The following is a 16,987-nucleotide window of genomic DNA, read 5'->3' as shown; positions in this document are numbered from 1 at the left end:
TGAACTGAATTTATGCTTCCCCATGGCTCAGTGGTAAAGAATCCACTTGCAATGCAGGAGATGCAGGTTCAATCACTGGGTCAGGAAGATCTCCTGGAGGAGGGCATGACAACCCACTCCCGTATTCTTGTCTGGGAAATCCCATGGACAGAGGAGCCTAGCAGGCAATTGTCCATGGGGCTGCAGAGTTGGACATGACTGAAGCAAGTGAGCAGGCACGCATATATGTGTATATATTATGTGTGTGTATATGTACATATATGCACCTGGATCACTTTGCTGTACACCTGTAAATCAACATACTTCAACTAAAAAACAAAAAATGAATTATGGATAGACTAGAACTGGACATGGAACAACAAACTGGTTCCAAATAGGAAAAGGAGTACGTCAAGGCTGTATATTGTCACCCTGCTTATTTAACTTATATGCAGAGTACATCATGAGAAACCCTGGGCTGGAAGAAGCACAAGCTGGAATCAAGATTGCCGGGAGAAATATCAATAACCTCAGATATGCAGATGACACCACCCTTATGGCAGAAAGTGAAGAGGAACTCAAAAGCCTCTTGATGAAGGTGAAAGAGGAGAGTGAAAAGTTGGCTTAAAACTCAACATTCAGAAAACGAAGATCATGTCATCCGGTCCCATAACTTCATGGGAAATAGATGGGGAAACAGTGGAAACAGTGTCAGACTTTATTTTTGGGGGCTCCAAAATGACTGAAGATGGTGACTGCAGTCATGAAATTAAAAGACGCCTACTCCTTGGAAGGAAAGTTATGACCAACCTAGATAGCATATTCAGAAGCAGAGATGTTACTTTGCCAACAAAAGTTCGTCTAGTCAAGGCTATGGTTTTTCCAGTGGTCATGTATGGATGTGAGAGTTGGACTGTGAAGAAGGCTGAGCACCGAAGAATTGATGCTTTTGAACTGTGGTGTTGGAGAAGACTCCTGAGAGTCCCTTAGACTGCAAGGAGATCCAACCAGTCCATTCTGAAGGAGATCAGCCCTGGGATTTCTTTGGAAGGAATGATGCTAAAGCTGAAACTCCAGTATTTTGGCCACCTCATGCGAAGAGTTGACTCATTGGAAAAGACTCTGATGCTGGGAGGGATTGGGGGCAGGAGGAGAAGGGGATGACAGAGGATGAGATGGCTGGATGGCATCACTGACTCGATGGACTTGAGTCTGAGTGAACTCCGGGAGTTGGTGATGGACAGGGAGGCCTGGTGTGCTGCGATTCATGGGGTTGCAAAGAGTTGGACATGACTGAGCAATTGAACTGAACTGAACTGATATAGCAATGAATTGAGAATGGGCTATACATACAATAACACAGATAAATAATGAGCAAAAGAATACAGACTGTATAATTTTATTTGTGTAAAGTTCAAAACTAGGCAAAATTAAATCACATTGTTTAAGGATGCCTAATCAGACTATATCACTTAAAAGCAAGGAGGGACTTCCCTGGTGGCCTAGTGGTTAAGACTCTGCAGGGGTCATAGGTTCAATCCCTGGTTGGGGAACTAAGATCCCACATGCTTGGTGGGGCCTGGTGGAGGGGAGAATAACATAGAAGTCAGAATAGTAGTTATGCTGGCTGAGAAGGAGGGGATATGACCTGGCAAAAGACACACCAGAGAGAGGGCTTCTGAGGTGCTGCTGCTGCTGCTAAGTTGCTTCAGTCGAGTCTGACTGTGCAACCCCAAAGACGGCAGCCCACCAGGCTCCCCCGTCCCTGGGATTCTCCAGGCAAGAACACTGGAGTGGGTTGCCATTTCCCTTCTTAGAGAAAGAATATATGAAACAAAAAATGCAAATCGCCCTTTAAGAAAGGAATTAGTCTTTAATTGAAGGGGAACTGAAAAAAAAATACGGGAATATAAAAGACTTTTATTTATGCAGGTGCTGTGCTATAAAATATTTTAGTTTGTGTTGTTAATGAAACTGGATTTACAACCTAGTAAACCAAACAAAGAGCTTATGTTTAGTTGATTAAGCAGTTGAGGTTAAAATCTACTCAACTTTTTTTCCACGTTTTTTTCTATTCAATGTAAAAAGGAATTGGCTCTCTTACTGTGAAATTGCTCTAAGACAAGACTGTCTTTACCAATTTGAAAGGCAAACTTCTATCTTTGTGAAATTTGCCCCATACAACTGGGAGAAGTTCTACTGATGGTAATAATAGCTTGTACAGAGTTCCAATTAGGAACCAAGCAATTCTTTAGGCAGTTTGTAGTTGCTAAACTATTTGGACATGACACTATCATCCTTTGATGACTTCCTTACTTTATGATACAAGAACAGATTCCAGGGTCATCTGGAATTTTCCCGCTTGAACTCTGAAGCCTTGGTTATTTTTCCAAGGTGACCTGGGTTCTTTAAATAGAGAATGGTATTTAGAAGCCAAGATCTAGGCTTGCTTATTGCTACTGGTGTATCATTGTTTTTAGGCCCTCTCAGCAGACAGGGTTGGGAAACACACAGGATCAGGAAACACACACTTTTATATCTATCTCTATTTTAAAAACATATTTATTCTGCTGTGTCTGGTCTTAGCTGCGGCACACGGGATCTTCATTGCGGGGCGAGGATGCTCTGGTAATGGCCCGAGGGCTTAGTTGCTCCATGGCAAGTGGCATCTTAGTTCCCCAACCAGGGATCCTTGCACTGGAAGACCGATACTTAACCACTAGATCACCCTCTCTCTATTAAATACAATGAATTCATACTGAGACTCTTAGTTCCAATCCAACAGCAAAAAAATTTTTTCAAGCTTTTTCCATGTTTGTAACTCCCTGCTCCAGCATTGAGAAATCTATTTTTAATCATTTTGAGTAGAACTAAATTTATCTTGAGTGTATTGCTGAGGTTTTTTTGTAGTGATGTTCCTAAAAATTTTTTTTCCCCACTTGCATTGATTTTTCTCCAAAAACTATAAAAACTCCAGAGCCTTCATTTATTTTATTCATTCAACCAACATCTACTCATCAAACAAACACTATGTGTCACATAAGGTTCTAGCGCTGGGGATACAGCAGTGAGCAAAGCATCATATTGGGAGAGGAACCGTGGAAAGAGAATAACAGATACAAACTAGGAAAAAGCTGGAATCTGAACCCAGACAGCCTGGCTCCAGAATTCACGCTCTACCATCTGCCTCTGATTGCTTTCGTAATTTGCTCTCTGCCTTCTACAAAAGTTTACAACCCTCTTGAATCCAATAAATGCGTCTGTCAGTTTCTAAATCTACACAATGCAGAGCCTTGTGCATCTTCCACGTTACCTAACGTCTCTGAGACTCAGTTTCCAAATCTTTGAAACTTAACATACTAAAATCACTTGCTGTGAGGATAAGTGAAATTACATGCGTTGCCTGGTGCCATCTGTGACACATCATAGGGATGCGGTGAAGTTAATTTTCCTTTTCTTTCTCAACACAAATACTGCACTATAAAGTTCCCCCAGAACAGAGACTTTGTTTCCTCTAACTCAATCAATCATTTACACATTCATTCTCGCATCCATTCAAAAAGCAGTCATTGAAAATCAATATATACTAGGCTCTCTGCTGGTCGTCAGGGATAGGGAAACGACACAGGCCCCATTCTCAAGGAGCTCACAGTCACATCCGAGTCACACAAACAATTACCACACAATCTGATATGCTGCTCAGATGAGGACTGAAGAGAGGTCATGGAAGGAGGCTTCCTGAAAGCAGGGGCCCTGTCACAGCAAGGACTACTAAAACAGTTCTGCTGTTAAGGATGCCAAGGACGAATGAATAAGGAAATGAGTGAATGAATTCAATTCAGCTCAAAAAATATTTCTTAGAAGATCCTACTGCCCAAGGCCTTGTGCTCTGAATTGGGAGTGTGCAGATGAGCAAGGGGCAACTCAGGCCTTTAAGGAGCTTCCAGTTTTAGTGGCAGATACAAATATCTATAAACAGGTGTTCCAGTGCAATGTAGAGGTTCCATGTGTCAGGTGAGCTCCTGCCGCAGTAGGGAGGTGGACAGTGGCTCCGGGCTGCATTAGTGGATGAAGGGGGTCTCCAGGTTCTATTAGTGCAGGTTTCCTAAAATGAACTCACTGAAGCTTGAATATAACCAGTAGATGAATAGGGGTCATTGACAGCTTCTAATCAGAGGAATGAAAATGAAAAGTGTTAGTCGCTCGGTCGTGTCTGACTCTGCGATCCCATGGACTGTGGCCCGCCAGACTCCTCTGTCCATGGAATTCTCCAGGCAAGGCTACTGGGAGTAGGTAGCCATTCCCTTCTCCAGGGGATCTTCTCGACCCAGAGATCCAACCTGGGTCTCTCCCACTGCAGGCAGATTCTTTACCACCTGAACCACCAGGGAAGCCCCATAAGAGGAACAAAAGGATCAAATCTATATTTGTTGGTAGGCTAGAGGAAGGGAATGGGAAGGGAAAACTAGAGGACCCCGGCGAAGAGGCTGAATTATGAATAGGAAGGTTGATCAGGAGACAGAATTTAGCAATGCTTGCAATTACTTAGGGAGAATATGTAAAGAGGACAGACGGCAATCCAATGAACCAACACTCCAAGCAGCTGGGAGAGGAAGCAACCGGCAACGGTCCTCTGAAGAGAAGAGTCACAGGAGATCTAGCAGACTGGTGTCCTGGGAGCCAAATGAATAAAGAGAAGGCCGCGACAAGGAAGATCAAGAACGAGAAAGCGGCTGCGTCCAATGCCGTACAGAGGTCACAGGCGTCTGTGGTTTGGCAATAAGTGGCCTTTGCCTGGGCAATTTCTGTGGTCAGAGGTGACGGCGGGAGCTCCACGGCAATCAATGAGGGACGGCGGGAGGAGAAAAAAGCCAAGGTGAGGCGACCAATGAAGAGACCCTAGCGCGGTGCCCTCACTCGCCCTGGGGAATTTCCAAGGCCAGAGTCGGGAGCTGGTGTAGTGAAAGGAACCTTCCCAAACAGGGCTCTGGATGCCGCCTAGGAAACCTGTCTGCCTCGCAACCCTTAGGTAGGCGCAGCTCCAAGGTCAGGGTCACCTCAGGCCTCCGCCACCCGTCACCTTGACGACCAACTGGGGGAAAAAAAAAAAAGGAAAGAACGGAAGTAGTCAGAGCATCTCGCGATATCTGGTGCGCCGGTGCCTTCGGCCTTCCGGACTTGGGACAGGCAGCCGGCTATCGCGAGACTTGCCTGGGGCGGCGGGGGAGGGGCTCTGAGCGCGGGGCCCGACGGTCCGGAAAGCTGGAGCGGCTGCTGCTGGCGGGGGAACATGTCGGAGTCAGAGCTCGGCCGGAAGTGGGACCGGTGCTTGGCGGACGCCGTCGTGAAGATAGGTGAGGGGCTCCTCGTCGTGTTCGGCGGGCGCCGCCGGGAGCCGAGTCGTCGGCTCTAGGGCCCGCTGACTGGGAGGGTGGAGGAGAAGCCCCGTGAGAGGTCCACTCGGCGGGTGAGAGGTCAGGCCGTGCGGCCTGTTCCAGCCACTCAGGCCGGGGCTCGGGGCCCCCGGGGCCCTGGTCACTTGAGCGGGCTGGGGGACACGGGCCATAGGAGCCTGGGGGCGCTGCCCGAAGTGGGAGGGGTGCAGCTGCAGCAGCCCCGAAGAAGCGGGGGTCGCGTCGGCAGGCGGCCGGAGAGTTGCCGGGCTCTGCGAGTGGAAGCGGCGTGTGCAGGGGCACAGGGGCCAGGGTCTCGGGGTTCTCCCTGGGGTCACGGCTGTCTGAGGCCACGTTCCTCCCCTGCTGAATCAAAAGTGCCTGCCGAGAAGGTCATCTGCAAGCCTTTTATAGATTCTGCCAGGCCTCACGTGAGTCGCTGCCATTCCCGACTTGGAACCTGATTTATCAGCCTCGGAGTAGTTTGAGGCCTGAAAGCGGGGACATTGGTGCTGTTCATTTGGAAGGAGAATCGACTTGGAAAGTTAAGAAGCCGATTGGTCCCTTTTGAGCCCGTCGTGTAACTCGTGTAGCCTTTTAACATGCGCTCCGTGACGACACAGACTGAAGTCAGTGCTCGGAGGGGAGTTCAGTTCAGTCCGACTCTTGGCGACCCCGTGGGCTGCAGCATGCCAGGCCTCCTTGTCCATTGCCAACTCCCGGAGTTTACTCAGACGCATGTCCATCGAGTTGGTGATGCCATCCAACCATCTCATTCTCTGTGGTCCCCTTCTCCCGCCTTCAATCTTTCCCAGCATCAGGGTCTGAATAAGGAGTCAGTTCTTTGCATTAGGTGGCCAAAGTATTGGAGTTTCAGCTTCAGCATCAGTCCTTCCAGTGAATGAATATTCAGGACCAATTTCCTTTAGGATGGACTGGTTGGGACTTGGAACCTGATTTATCAGCCTCATAGTAGTTTGAGGCCTGAAAGCAGAGACATTAGTGCTGGTCATCTGGAAGGAGAATTGACTTGGAAAGTTAAGAGGCCGAGTGGTCCCTTTTGAGCCCGTCTTGTCACCTGGTGTAGCCTTTTAACACGTGCTCTGTGACGACACAGACTGTGGAGTCAGTGCTGGGAGGGGAGAGGAGAACTCTTTTGCTAAGTGCCAGACTCTGTGCTCAGTGTGCAGCATAAGTGAAGGAATTTGATCAGGGCCTGGTGGTGGTTTAGTTGCTCAGTCGTGTCTGACTCTTTGTGACCCCATGGACTGTAGCCCACCAGGCTCCTCTGTCCATGGGATTTCCCAGGCAAGAACACTGGAATGGGTTGCCATGCCCTCCTCCAGGGGTTTTCCTGACAGAGATATTGAACCCGGGTCTTCTGCATTGCAGGCAGAATCTTTACCAACTGACCTATGAGGAAAGCCCATTGATCAGGGCCTAATCAATGGCAAAGTTGGGAATTTAACCCAGGTATTTTGGCTTCACGTCCCATGCTTTTCTTCAATACTTTTATTACCTGAATTCGATATTTTTGTATGAAAATCTTAAAGAGTATTTAAGAGGATTTAGGATTGTGCTCTTGAATGAAAATATTGGAAAAGAAATAAAACTGTAAGCAGGGATGTTTGCTGGTTCATTCACTGTTGTAGCTTCAGCCCCCAGAGGAATGCTTAATAAAAAATGTTGAGAATGAGTCAGTAAGTGAATTTATCACAGCTTTCAGTTCACCACTTACCAGCTGTGTGATTTGGGGCAAGTTATTTAACCTCTCTGTGCCTGCTTCCTAATTTGTATTGAGTAAATTGGCCATAATATTATTACTGTCGTACAGAGTTGTTTTGAGGATTAAATGAGTGAGTTTATGTAGAGGTTTGACTGTGAAATGGGGATTAAGAGACAGATTTATCTAAAAGGTTGCTGAATGTTGAATGACAGAAAAGTATACAAGATATTTGCACAATGCCTGGCACTTAACTATGTAGTCAGTAAATAGTGATAGTAATAATTGTTGATGTTAGTATGATGCCACTGATGATTAGGCTTCTCAGGTGGCTCAGTGGTAGAGAATCTGCCTGCCAACATAGGAGACGCAGGAGACATGGATTTGATCACTGGGTTGGGGAGATCCCCTGGAGGAGGAAATGGCAGCCCACTCCAGTACTCTTGCCTGGAGAATCCCATGGACAGAGGAGCCTGGTGGGCTGCGGTCCACGGGGTCACAGGGTTGACCTGGCTGAGCGTGCATACACACTGATGGTCACCCGAGGCGGTGAGGAGTGTGTGTCATCCATGAGTGGGACGTGGGGGTGGGGCACACGCAGGTGGAATAATTAAATGAAGCACGAAGTGATGCTCAGCTGCGTCTGAGTCTTTGCGACCCCATGCACTATACAGTTCGTGGAATTCTCCAGGCCAGAATACTGGAGTGGGGAGCCTTTCCCTTCTCAAGGGGATCTTCCCAACCCAGGGATCGAACCCAGGTCTCCCGCATTGCAGGCGGATCCTTTACCAGCTGAGCCACAAGGGAAGCCCAAGTGAAGCATGGTGATATGTAATTACAGATGAAGATTAAAATGAGTTATTCCAATTCTTTGCTGTAGAGCTGTTGTTATGAATCAGGTAAGTGCAGTGGTAGGTTGGGAGAAATGGGCCTTTAGCAGAGCTTTGGATAATAACTTGGATAGTTAGGGAGAGTGGAAGAACTTGAGCAAAGGCTGGTTAAACTTTTATGGAGGAGGAAACTGAGGCACGGAGAGGATAAGTGGCTAGAAGTGAGGAGCTGGGGTTAGCACCCTGGTGTTCCGATTTTAGCACCCACTCCTCCCTAAAGAAGGCTGGCTTGAGTGGAGTCAGAATTGTGAAATATCTTAGGGAGATTCTACTTTTTCTTGAAGTGTTCTGAGTTGCCTTTGGCTTTTTCACATGCATTCTGCATATTCACCACCTCTGTCTTTAAAATCTGTTACTTTCTGCTCCCAGGGCTCAGTAAGGTGAGGCTGGTGGGGGACTGTGAGCTAGTTAACACATACATGCTGAGCTGCGGGCCAGCCAGTGGGCAAGCAGAGAAGCAGAAGGCATTTCACTGCTCTTAACAGGGAACTGATGTGATGTGAATGGAATTTTGCTATGATTATTCTGGCAGTGTTTTATACAGAACAAATCAGGAGTAGAGAAGGCTGCGAATGTGAAGTGAAAAGTCTGAACTGTTAGACCAGAAAGGAGTGGGTGTGTTTGAGAAACTTGACAAACTTTTCCCTCCATTTATGGGATGGAGATAGTAATACCCACCTCCTGGGCCATCACAGCGCCAGGCGCACACCAGGAACTTAATAAATGCTGTTTTCTTTATCTTCTCTCCAACTGGGTTAACTTTGTCACATTCTGTTTCTTATAATAAGGATGACTCCAAGGTTAGAACTTGGTTGATGTCATTGATCAGAAATTGGAAGTAAAGCAGGAGGGGTGCATGTGCACCTCATTCCACTCAGTTACATCTGGGTCTTAGTAACCGACCGTGTGAGGTGGCAGGAGACAGACTGGAGGGAGAAGAAAAGCTCATAATTTTGGTGGTTTTTCTTCTTACGTGGTTGGATTTGTTTGAGAATGATGAGGTTGAGAGGAGGGTTTCTTCTTTTTTTCTTTTTTTTTTAAAGATTTTACTTATGTGTTTTTGGCTGTGCAGGGTGTTTATTGCTACGTGGGCTTCTCCCTAGTTGCGGTGAGCAGGGGCTGCTCTCTAGCTGCCGTGTGCGGGTCTCCTGCAGTGGTTCCTCCTGCTGAGCCAGGCTCTAGGGCGTGCGGGTGTCAGTTTCGGCACGTGGGCTCAGGCTCTAGAGCGCAGGCGCAGTAGTTATGGCGCATGCGCTGAGGTGCTTTGCGGCAGGTGGAGCCTTCCCGGATCAGGGGTCGAACCCACGTCTCCTGCGCTGGCGGGCGGACCCTTTACCACTGAGCCACCAGGGAAGCCCCTTGAAGAGGTTTTTAATTTTGAGGGAGAAGCTGAGTTCAGATTTTGAGAAGCTATCCCTTAAGTAATGGACTTCGAGTAAGGGTATATGAGAAATGCAGAGTGGAAGTGTAATTCTGGGAGGCTTCCGTCTAAGAGGATTGAGACTGGGGGATGAACGCTCTTCTGTCGTGAGTGTTTTAGTTCTTATTCCTATAGGCAGTGAGATTATAGAACTCTTGAAACCTCTTTGGCGGCCTGCTTTTCTGGTACTTCAAAATGGAGATGGAGACTCAGGGAATGGCAGCACGCCATAAGATAGAGCTTTGGTAGAAGACGTAGGTAGGGAAGAAGGGCCAAGGCAGGCTTTCAGCTGCATGTGGATAATTTCGTATTTTCTGCCTTGAAAGGGACTGAAGGGAGGTCACGGTGAAGGACAGCTCCCTTGCTGAGCACTGCTCTATTTGGCTCCTTCTACCTAAGTGTTTTCAGTCTTTTCCCACTGGTTTGCTGAAAAATGAATGTTTTGTTATTATTATTATTATTATTTTTTGCCATGAACTGTTGTTGCTTTTATCTGTTTTTATTTGGAGTATAATTGCTTTACTGTGTTGTATTCGTGTCTGCTTTACAGCGAAGCGAATCAGCTGTAAGTGTGCTTGTATCCCCGCCCTCCTGCCCCTCCCTCCCCCAGCCCCACCGCCGGGTCCCCACAGAGCCCCCAGCGAGCTCCCTGTGCTGTGCCGCAGGTTCCCACCAGCTGTTTACACAGGGTAGAGTAAAAAATCGGAGAAGGCAATGACAGCCTACTCCAGTACTCTTGCCTGGAGAATCCCATGGACAGAGGAGCCTGGTGGGCTGCAGTCCATGGGGTCGCTAGGAGTTGGACAGGACTGAGCAACTTCACTTTCACTTTTCACTTTCATGCATTGGAGAAGGCAATGGTAACCCACTCCAGTGTTCTTGCCGGGAGAATCCCAGGGACACGGGAGCCTGGTGGGCTGCTGTCTATGGGGTCGCACAGAGTCGGACATGACTGAAGTGACATAGCAGCAGCAGAGTGAAAAATGACTTTCCATTGCTCATGTGTAGCCTAGATATTGTACAGCTGAGTTAAAGAGCTCTCGTAAGCATGTACTTTCAGTTCAGTCGCTCAGTCGTGTCTGACTCTTTGCGACCCCATGAATTGCAGCACGCCAGGCCTCCCTGTCCATCACCAACTCCCGAAGTTCACTCAGACTCATGTCCATCGAGTCGGTGATGCCATCCAGCCATCTCATCCTCTGTTGTCCCCTTCTCCTCCTGCCCCCAATCACTCCCAGCATCAGAGTCTTTTCCAATGAGTCAACTCTTCGCATGAGGTGGCCAGAGTACTGGAGTTTCAGCTTTAGCATCATTCCTTCCAAAGAAATCCCAGGGCTGATCTCCTTCAGAATGGACTGGTTGGATCTCCTTGCAGTCCAAGGGACTCTCAAGAGTCTTCTCCAACACCCCAGTTCAAAAGCATCAATTTCGGCGCTCAGTTTTCTTCACAGTCCAACTCTCACATCCATACATAAGCACAGGAAAAACCATAGCCTTGACTAGACGAACCTTTGTTAGCAAAGTAATGTCTCTGCTTTTGAATATGCTATCTAGGTTGGTCACAACTTTCCTTCCAAGGAGTAAGCATCTTTTAATTTCATGGCTGCAGTCACCATCTGCAGTGATTTTGGAGCCCCCCAAAATAAAGTCTGACACTGTTTCCACTGTTTCCCCATCTATTTCCCATGAAGTGATGGAACCGGATGCCATGATCTTCGTTTTCTGAATGTTGAGCTTTAAGCCAACTTTTTCACTCGCCACTTTCACTTTCATCAAGAGGCTTTTTACTTCCTCTTCACTTTCTGCCATAAGGGTGGTGTCATCTGCATATCTGAGGTTATTGCTATTTCTCCCGGCAATCTTGATTCCAGGTTGTGCTTCTTCTAGTCCATTTCTCATGATATACTCTGCATATAAGTTAAATAAGCAGGGTGACAATATACAGCCTTGACGTACTTCTTTTCCTATTTGGAACCAGTCTGTTGTTCCATGTCCAGTTCTAACTGTTGCTTCCTGACCTGCATACAGATTTCTCAAGAGGCAGGTCAGGTGGTCTGGTATTCCCATCTCTTTCAGAATTTTCCACAGTTTATTGTGATCCACACAGTCAAAGGCTTTGACATAGTCAATAAAGCAGAAATAGATGTTTTTCTGGAACTCTCTTGCTTTTTCGATGATCCAGCGGATGTTGGCAATTTGATCTCTGGTTCCTCTGCCTTTTCTAAAACCACCTTGAACATCAGGAAGTTCACGGTTCACATATTGCTGAAGCCTGGCTTGGAGAATATTGAGCATTACTTTACTAGCATTATTTTATTAGCATTACCTTACTAGCGTGTGAGATGAGTGCAATTGTGCAGTAGTTTGAGCATTCTTTGGCATTGCCTTTCTTTGGGATTGGAATGAAAACTGACCTTTTCCAGTCCTGTGGCCACTGCTGAGTTTTCCAAATTTGCTGGCATATTGAGTGCAGCACTTTCACAGCATCATCTTTCAGGATTTGAAATAGCTCCACTGGAATTCCATCACCTCCACTAGCTTTGTTCCTAGTGATGCTTCCTAAGGCCCACTTGACTTCACATTCCAGGATGTCTGGCTCCAGGTGAGTGATCACGCCATCATGGTTATCTGGGTCGTGAAGATCTTTTTTGTACAGTTCTTCTGTGCATTCTTGCCATCTCTTCTTAGTATCTTCAGCTTCTGTTAGGTCCATACCATTTCTGTCCTTTATCGAGCCCATCTTTGGATGAAATGTTCCCTTGGTATCTCTTAATGTTCTTGAAGAGATCTCTAGTCTTTCCCATTCTGTTGTTTTCCTCTATTTCTTTGCACTGATCGTACTTTAGGCACAGGTTTTTTAAGAAAACTGTTCTTCAGGGATTTACTCTGAAGCTTGAGTGATGTTCTCATATAAATTGTCCTATAGTAAGAGCTACTGTTTTTTATAAATACCCCCTCCCTTTCCTATCATAGGGAAAGCAATTTTATTTCTCCCGTATTCTGGATTTAAAATACCTGTTTATTTGCGTGTAATAGGAGTGTGTGGGGTAGAAGATTTCTAATACGGTTTGACCTGGTGTATGGAGCCTGTTGAATCAGAGAAGCAAAGCGCACGCCTGCCTGTACCCGGCGCGGCAGGCATCGCTCGTGGCACACCTGTTTCTGTCTTCTTTCCCACTCCTTTCTTTCCCTCGCTCCCGCTCACCTTTACCTTTCCCTTTGGCCTCCATTCTTACTCCTGCTGCCGCCACCCATATGCACTGTCTAGTTTATCCATCGCATCACTAATTTTTAATAGCTCATATCACCATCTGAAATTTGCAGTCTGTTTCTTTACTTGATTGTCCCCCTACCCTAGAATGTAAGCTTCATGAGAGTCAGACTGTTTTGTTCACTGTTGACCCCCAGCCCCTGGCATACAGGAGACATACAATAATGATTGTTAAATTAATGACATGGATTGCTGAAAATTTTGTAGACTCTATTCTGTGCCCATACTTGCTTCCCAGTATGTTTATTAACTGAATGAATCAGCTCTTAAATTTTAAAAGTCCAAGTAAAGTCGATTTCATATGAATTTCTGCCAGTTCACACTTTGATCACATGTGCTTGTACTCTTGGAACTTTTACCAACTTTTTAAATTTCATATGGGCATGTAAATTAGTGTCAGTAATAATGAAGTAGTATTAGAAATATTTGGGACTAGTCAATGCAGAAACGTAAACCAGAGAGCACTTCTTTATTTAAACAAGGAGAGGGTGGTGTTGGTTTAAGTGGTAGTGCCAGAGCCTTATTGCAGGAAATGAAAAGGGAGTGAAGAATATTACATTTTATGAATAGCATGTTCCGTTAGTTTTACGTGAATGCATCATTAATAGTTTTTGCTAATTTTATGGATTTAAGTTTTATCAGGTTTATTGAATGCTCCGGTTTTCTTCCGCACTTGGCTCACGGGCTGCGCCGTTTGTTTTTTTTGTACATTCTGAGTAGTTAAGTCTTGTGTGCGCCCTCATGAGTAGATACCCGTTCTGCTGGTGAGACTGGCAGGCATGCATAGTGCTCACATCAGAGTCTTAGCAGCTCTGGCACGGGGCTGACGCCCTCACCTTGTGCTTGTCACTCTGGACTGGACAGGAGGGTCTATTTTCTCTTTCCCAGTGAAAGTGAGATTCCAGGAGATGAGAAGAATCAGGGTTGTGAGACTTATGGAGGTCCTTCCTTGCAAGTTGGGAATTTCTAAGCCCTGAAAGTGTAAGTCATGGAAGCGTTGTCATTGGCCTCAGAGTCCTGTTACAGCTCACTCTTGAGCGCAGAAGGCCTGCGCTGGCAGACCGTGACCTCGTGACCACGTTGATGTCCGTGTGACAGGGGCCAGGGCCCCAGATTCGCTGGGGGAATCTCTGAGGAAAGTCTTCTGGCACTTCATGATGCATTTGGAGGCCAGGCTCCTCTGTCCATGGAATTTCCCAGGCAAGAATACTGGAGTGGGTTGCCATTTCCTCCTCCAGAGGATCTTCCTGACCCAGGGATTGAACCTGGGTCTTCTGCATTACGGGCAGATTCTTTACCATCTGAGGCACCAGGGAAGCCCATTTGGAGGCCTGCGGAATTCTTAACCTGCCTTGAAAAGCTGTCGCGTTGGCTGTGGTTCCCCCGCCACCCCACTGTGAGACCAGAGTAAGGAATATCTAGTACCTAGTCCACATGTGGGCTGGGAAATCTGAAAGAGAGGAAAGAGACATCTTGCCTGTGAAAGGGGTTTCCCAGCACCCTGACTTTCCTGAAAAAGGCTGGCCTTGGAGGCCGGGTGTGTTAAGTATAAGGAAAAATGCGAGCCGTGGACATTTATAAGCAGCCCCTAGAATGTATTCCCTTTAATGGACTGTGATAACCTTCACATACTTTTCCTTTTCTTTTTCTTGATTTTTTTGCATTAGAAATAAAAGTACCATTGAGGACCTCTCTGTGCCTTAGTTTTCTCAGTTATAAAGCGGCAGTTGTTACAGTAGGGATAAAGTGAGATAGCCTTTGCAGAGCGGTTGGTACGTTACCTGTACTTGGTAAATACTTGCTGCAGGCATTGAATGAAGGGTAGCAATCGTAACTTAAAATAGTGAACACATTTGCTCTGAGTGTGAACACTGCGGGTGGCATGAAGTCTGACAATCGGTATTTCAGTTTATATACATAATAGTAATTATTAATGTATATGTCCCCAAACGGTGGAAAGTCCCACCCTTCCTGAGGAAAATGAAAAGCAGGTTGTGACATGGGAGTTCAGTCTTACGGACTGTGTAGGTGTTCAGTGGGCGGAAGGGGTGGAGGTCTGTGTTTCAGGCCTCAGAAACTGTCTAGGAAGAGCCCCAGAGGAGAGAGACTCTGGCTCCTCGCGGGACTGATGATAGTGACCATTTATTGGGCGCTTAGTGTGCGCCACACACTGTGGTCAGCTGGAAACATTATCTCATTTAATCTTCGTAATGTTGTGAGGTGTGTTCCCCTAATTTTTTTATTGTGACAAAATGCATATAATGAGATTTACCGTCGAATGGGACAGGTAAATTAGGAGTTCGAGATTAACATATATACGTATCACTATATACAGTATAAGCAGCGAGATCCTACTGTGTGGCGCAGGGAAGTATATTCAGTGTCTTGTAATAACTGTAATGGAAAAGAATCTGAACACACACACGTGTCTACAATGGAATCACTTTGCTGCACACCTGAAACTAACACAACATTGTATATCAACTGTCCTTCAATAAAAAACTTTTAATTTTAATTTAAAGAAAAAACGTGGAGCTTACCATCTGAAGCCTCTTTAAGTGTACCCTTAGATGGTGTTAAGTACGCTCACAGCGCTGTGCAGCCCACACCGTCATCTGTCTCCATGATGCTTCATCTTGTGAAACTGGAACTCCGCCCAGTTAGCAGTAGCTCTCCACTCTCAGGCCCAGCCCCTGGCACCCACCACTCTATTTTCTGTCTCTGTGATCTTGACTACTCTTAACTACCTCGTGTAACTAGAATCCTACAGTATTTGTCTTTTTGAGATTGGCTTATTTCGTTAAGGGCTTCCCTGGTGGCTCAAATGGTAAAGAATCTGCCTGCAGTGTGAGAGACCCAGGTTCAATCCCTGGGTTAGGAAAATCCCTTGGAGAAGGGAATGTCTTCTACCCTCTCAGTATTCTTGCCGGGAGAATTCCATGGAAAGAGAGGAGCCTGGCAGGCTACAGTCCATGGGGTTGCAAAGAGTTGGACACGACTGAGTGACTCACACTTTCACTTTAAAGTGCTGCACTCAACATGCCAGCCAATTTGGAAAGCTCAGCAGTGGCCACAGGACTGGAAAAGGTCAGTTTTCATTCCAGTCCCAAAGAAGGGCGGTGCCAAAGGATGTTCAAACTAGTGTACAGTCATACTCATTTCACATGCTAGCAAGGTTATGCTCAAAATCCATCCAAGATAGGATTCAGCAGTACATGAACCAAGAACTTCCACATGTACAAATTGGGTTTTGAAGAGGCAGAGAAACCAGAGATCAAATTGCCAACATTTGTTGGATCGTGGAGAAAGCAAGGAAGTTCCAGAAAAACATCTACTTCATTGACTATGCTAAAGCCTTTGACTACGTGGATCACAACAAACTGGAAACTTCTTAAAGAGATGGGAGTACCAAACCACCTTGCTTGTCTCCTGAAAAACCTGTATGCAGGTCAGGAAGCAACAGTTAGAACCAGACATAGAACAACTGTCTGATTCTAAATTGGGAAAGGAGAATGACAAGGCTGTGTATTGTGACCCTGCTTATTTAACTTCTATACAGCGTACATCATGTGAAATGCCAGGCTGGATGAATCACAAGCTGAAATCAAGATTGCTGGGGAAGTATCAATAACCTCAGATATGCAGATGATACCACTCTAAAGGCAGAAAGAGGAACTAAAGAGCCTCCTAATGAGGGTGAGAGAAAAGAGTGAAAAAGCTGGCTTAAAGCTCAATATTCAGAAAACTAAGATCATGGAATTCAGTTCCATCACTTCATGGCAAATAGATAGGGGAAAAAAAAATGGAAACAGTGGTAGATTTTATTTTCTTGGGCTCCAGAATCACTGCAGATGATGATTGCAGCCACGAAATTAAAAGACCCTTGCTCCTTGGAAGGAAAGCAATGACAAACGTAGACAGCATATTAAAAAGCAGAGACATCACTTTGCCTACAAAGGTCCGTTTGGTCACAGCTATGGTTTTTCCAGCAGACATATATGAATATGAGAATTGAACCATAAAGAAGGCTGAGCACCAAAGAATTGATGCTTTTGTACTGTGATGTTGGACAAGACTCTTGAGAGTCCCTTGGACTGCAAGGAGATCCAACCAGTCATTTAGTAAAGGAAATCAATCCTGAATATTTGTTAGAAGGGCTGATGCTGAAGCTGAAGCTCCAGTTCTTTGGCCACCTGATGCAAAGAGCTGTTTCATTGGAAAAGACCCTCATGCTGGGAAAGATGGAAGGCAAAAGAAGAAAGGGACAGCAGAGGATGAGATGGTTGGATAGCGTCACCAACTCAGTGAATA

At 46.0% G+C, this 16,987-nt stretch overlaps 1 protein-coding gene and 1 long non-coding RNA gene across 2 annotated transcripts in view; one reads left to right on the top strand and one right to left on the bottom strand.

Annotated features, from left to right (window-relative positions):
- Positions 1 to 1,362: 1,362 nt before the first annotated feature.
- LOC123332252 lies at positions 1,363 to 5,150 on the bottom strand. Its single transcript, XR_006549068.2, has 2 exons — positions 4,525 to 5,150; positions 1,363 to 4,146 (listed from the first exon to the last, which is right to left on the bottom strand). It is a non-coding gene; the product is annotated as an uncharacterized LOC123332252 (long non-coding RNA).
- Positions 5,151 to 5,186: 36 nt separating this feature from the next.
- The window catches only part of MICOS10 (mitochondrial contact site and cristae organizing system subunit 10), a 36,575-nt gene continuing 24,774 nt past the window's right edge, over positions 5,187 to 16,987 (top strand). Inside the window, exon 1 of the mRNA XM_006068101.3 lies at positions 5,187 to 5,333. Within this exon, the coding sequence (XP_006068163.1) occupies positions 5,270 to 5,333 (64 nt within the window). The 5' untranslated portion in view covers positions 5,187 to 5,269. The remainder of the gene's footprint in view (positions 5,334 to 16,987) is intronic.

Source organism: Bubalus bubalis, chromosome 2 (genome assembly GCF_019923935.1).
Source record: "Bubalus bubalis isolate 160015118507 breed Murrah chromosome 2, NDDB_SH_1, whole genome shotgun sequence".
In the NCBI taxonomy this organism is placed as follows: domain Eukaryota; kingdom Metazoa; phylum Chordata; class Mammalia; order Artiodactyla; family Bovidae; genus Bubalus; species Bubalus bubalis.
Note: the sequence above shows the minus strand (reverse complement) of the source record. Positions and strands in the feature narration are given on the sequence as shown.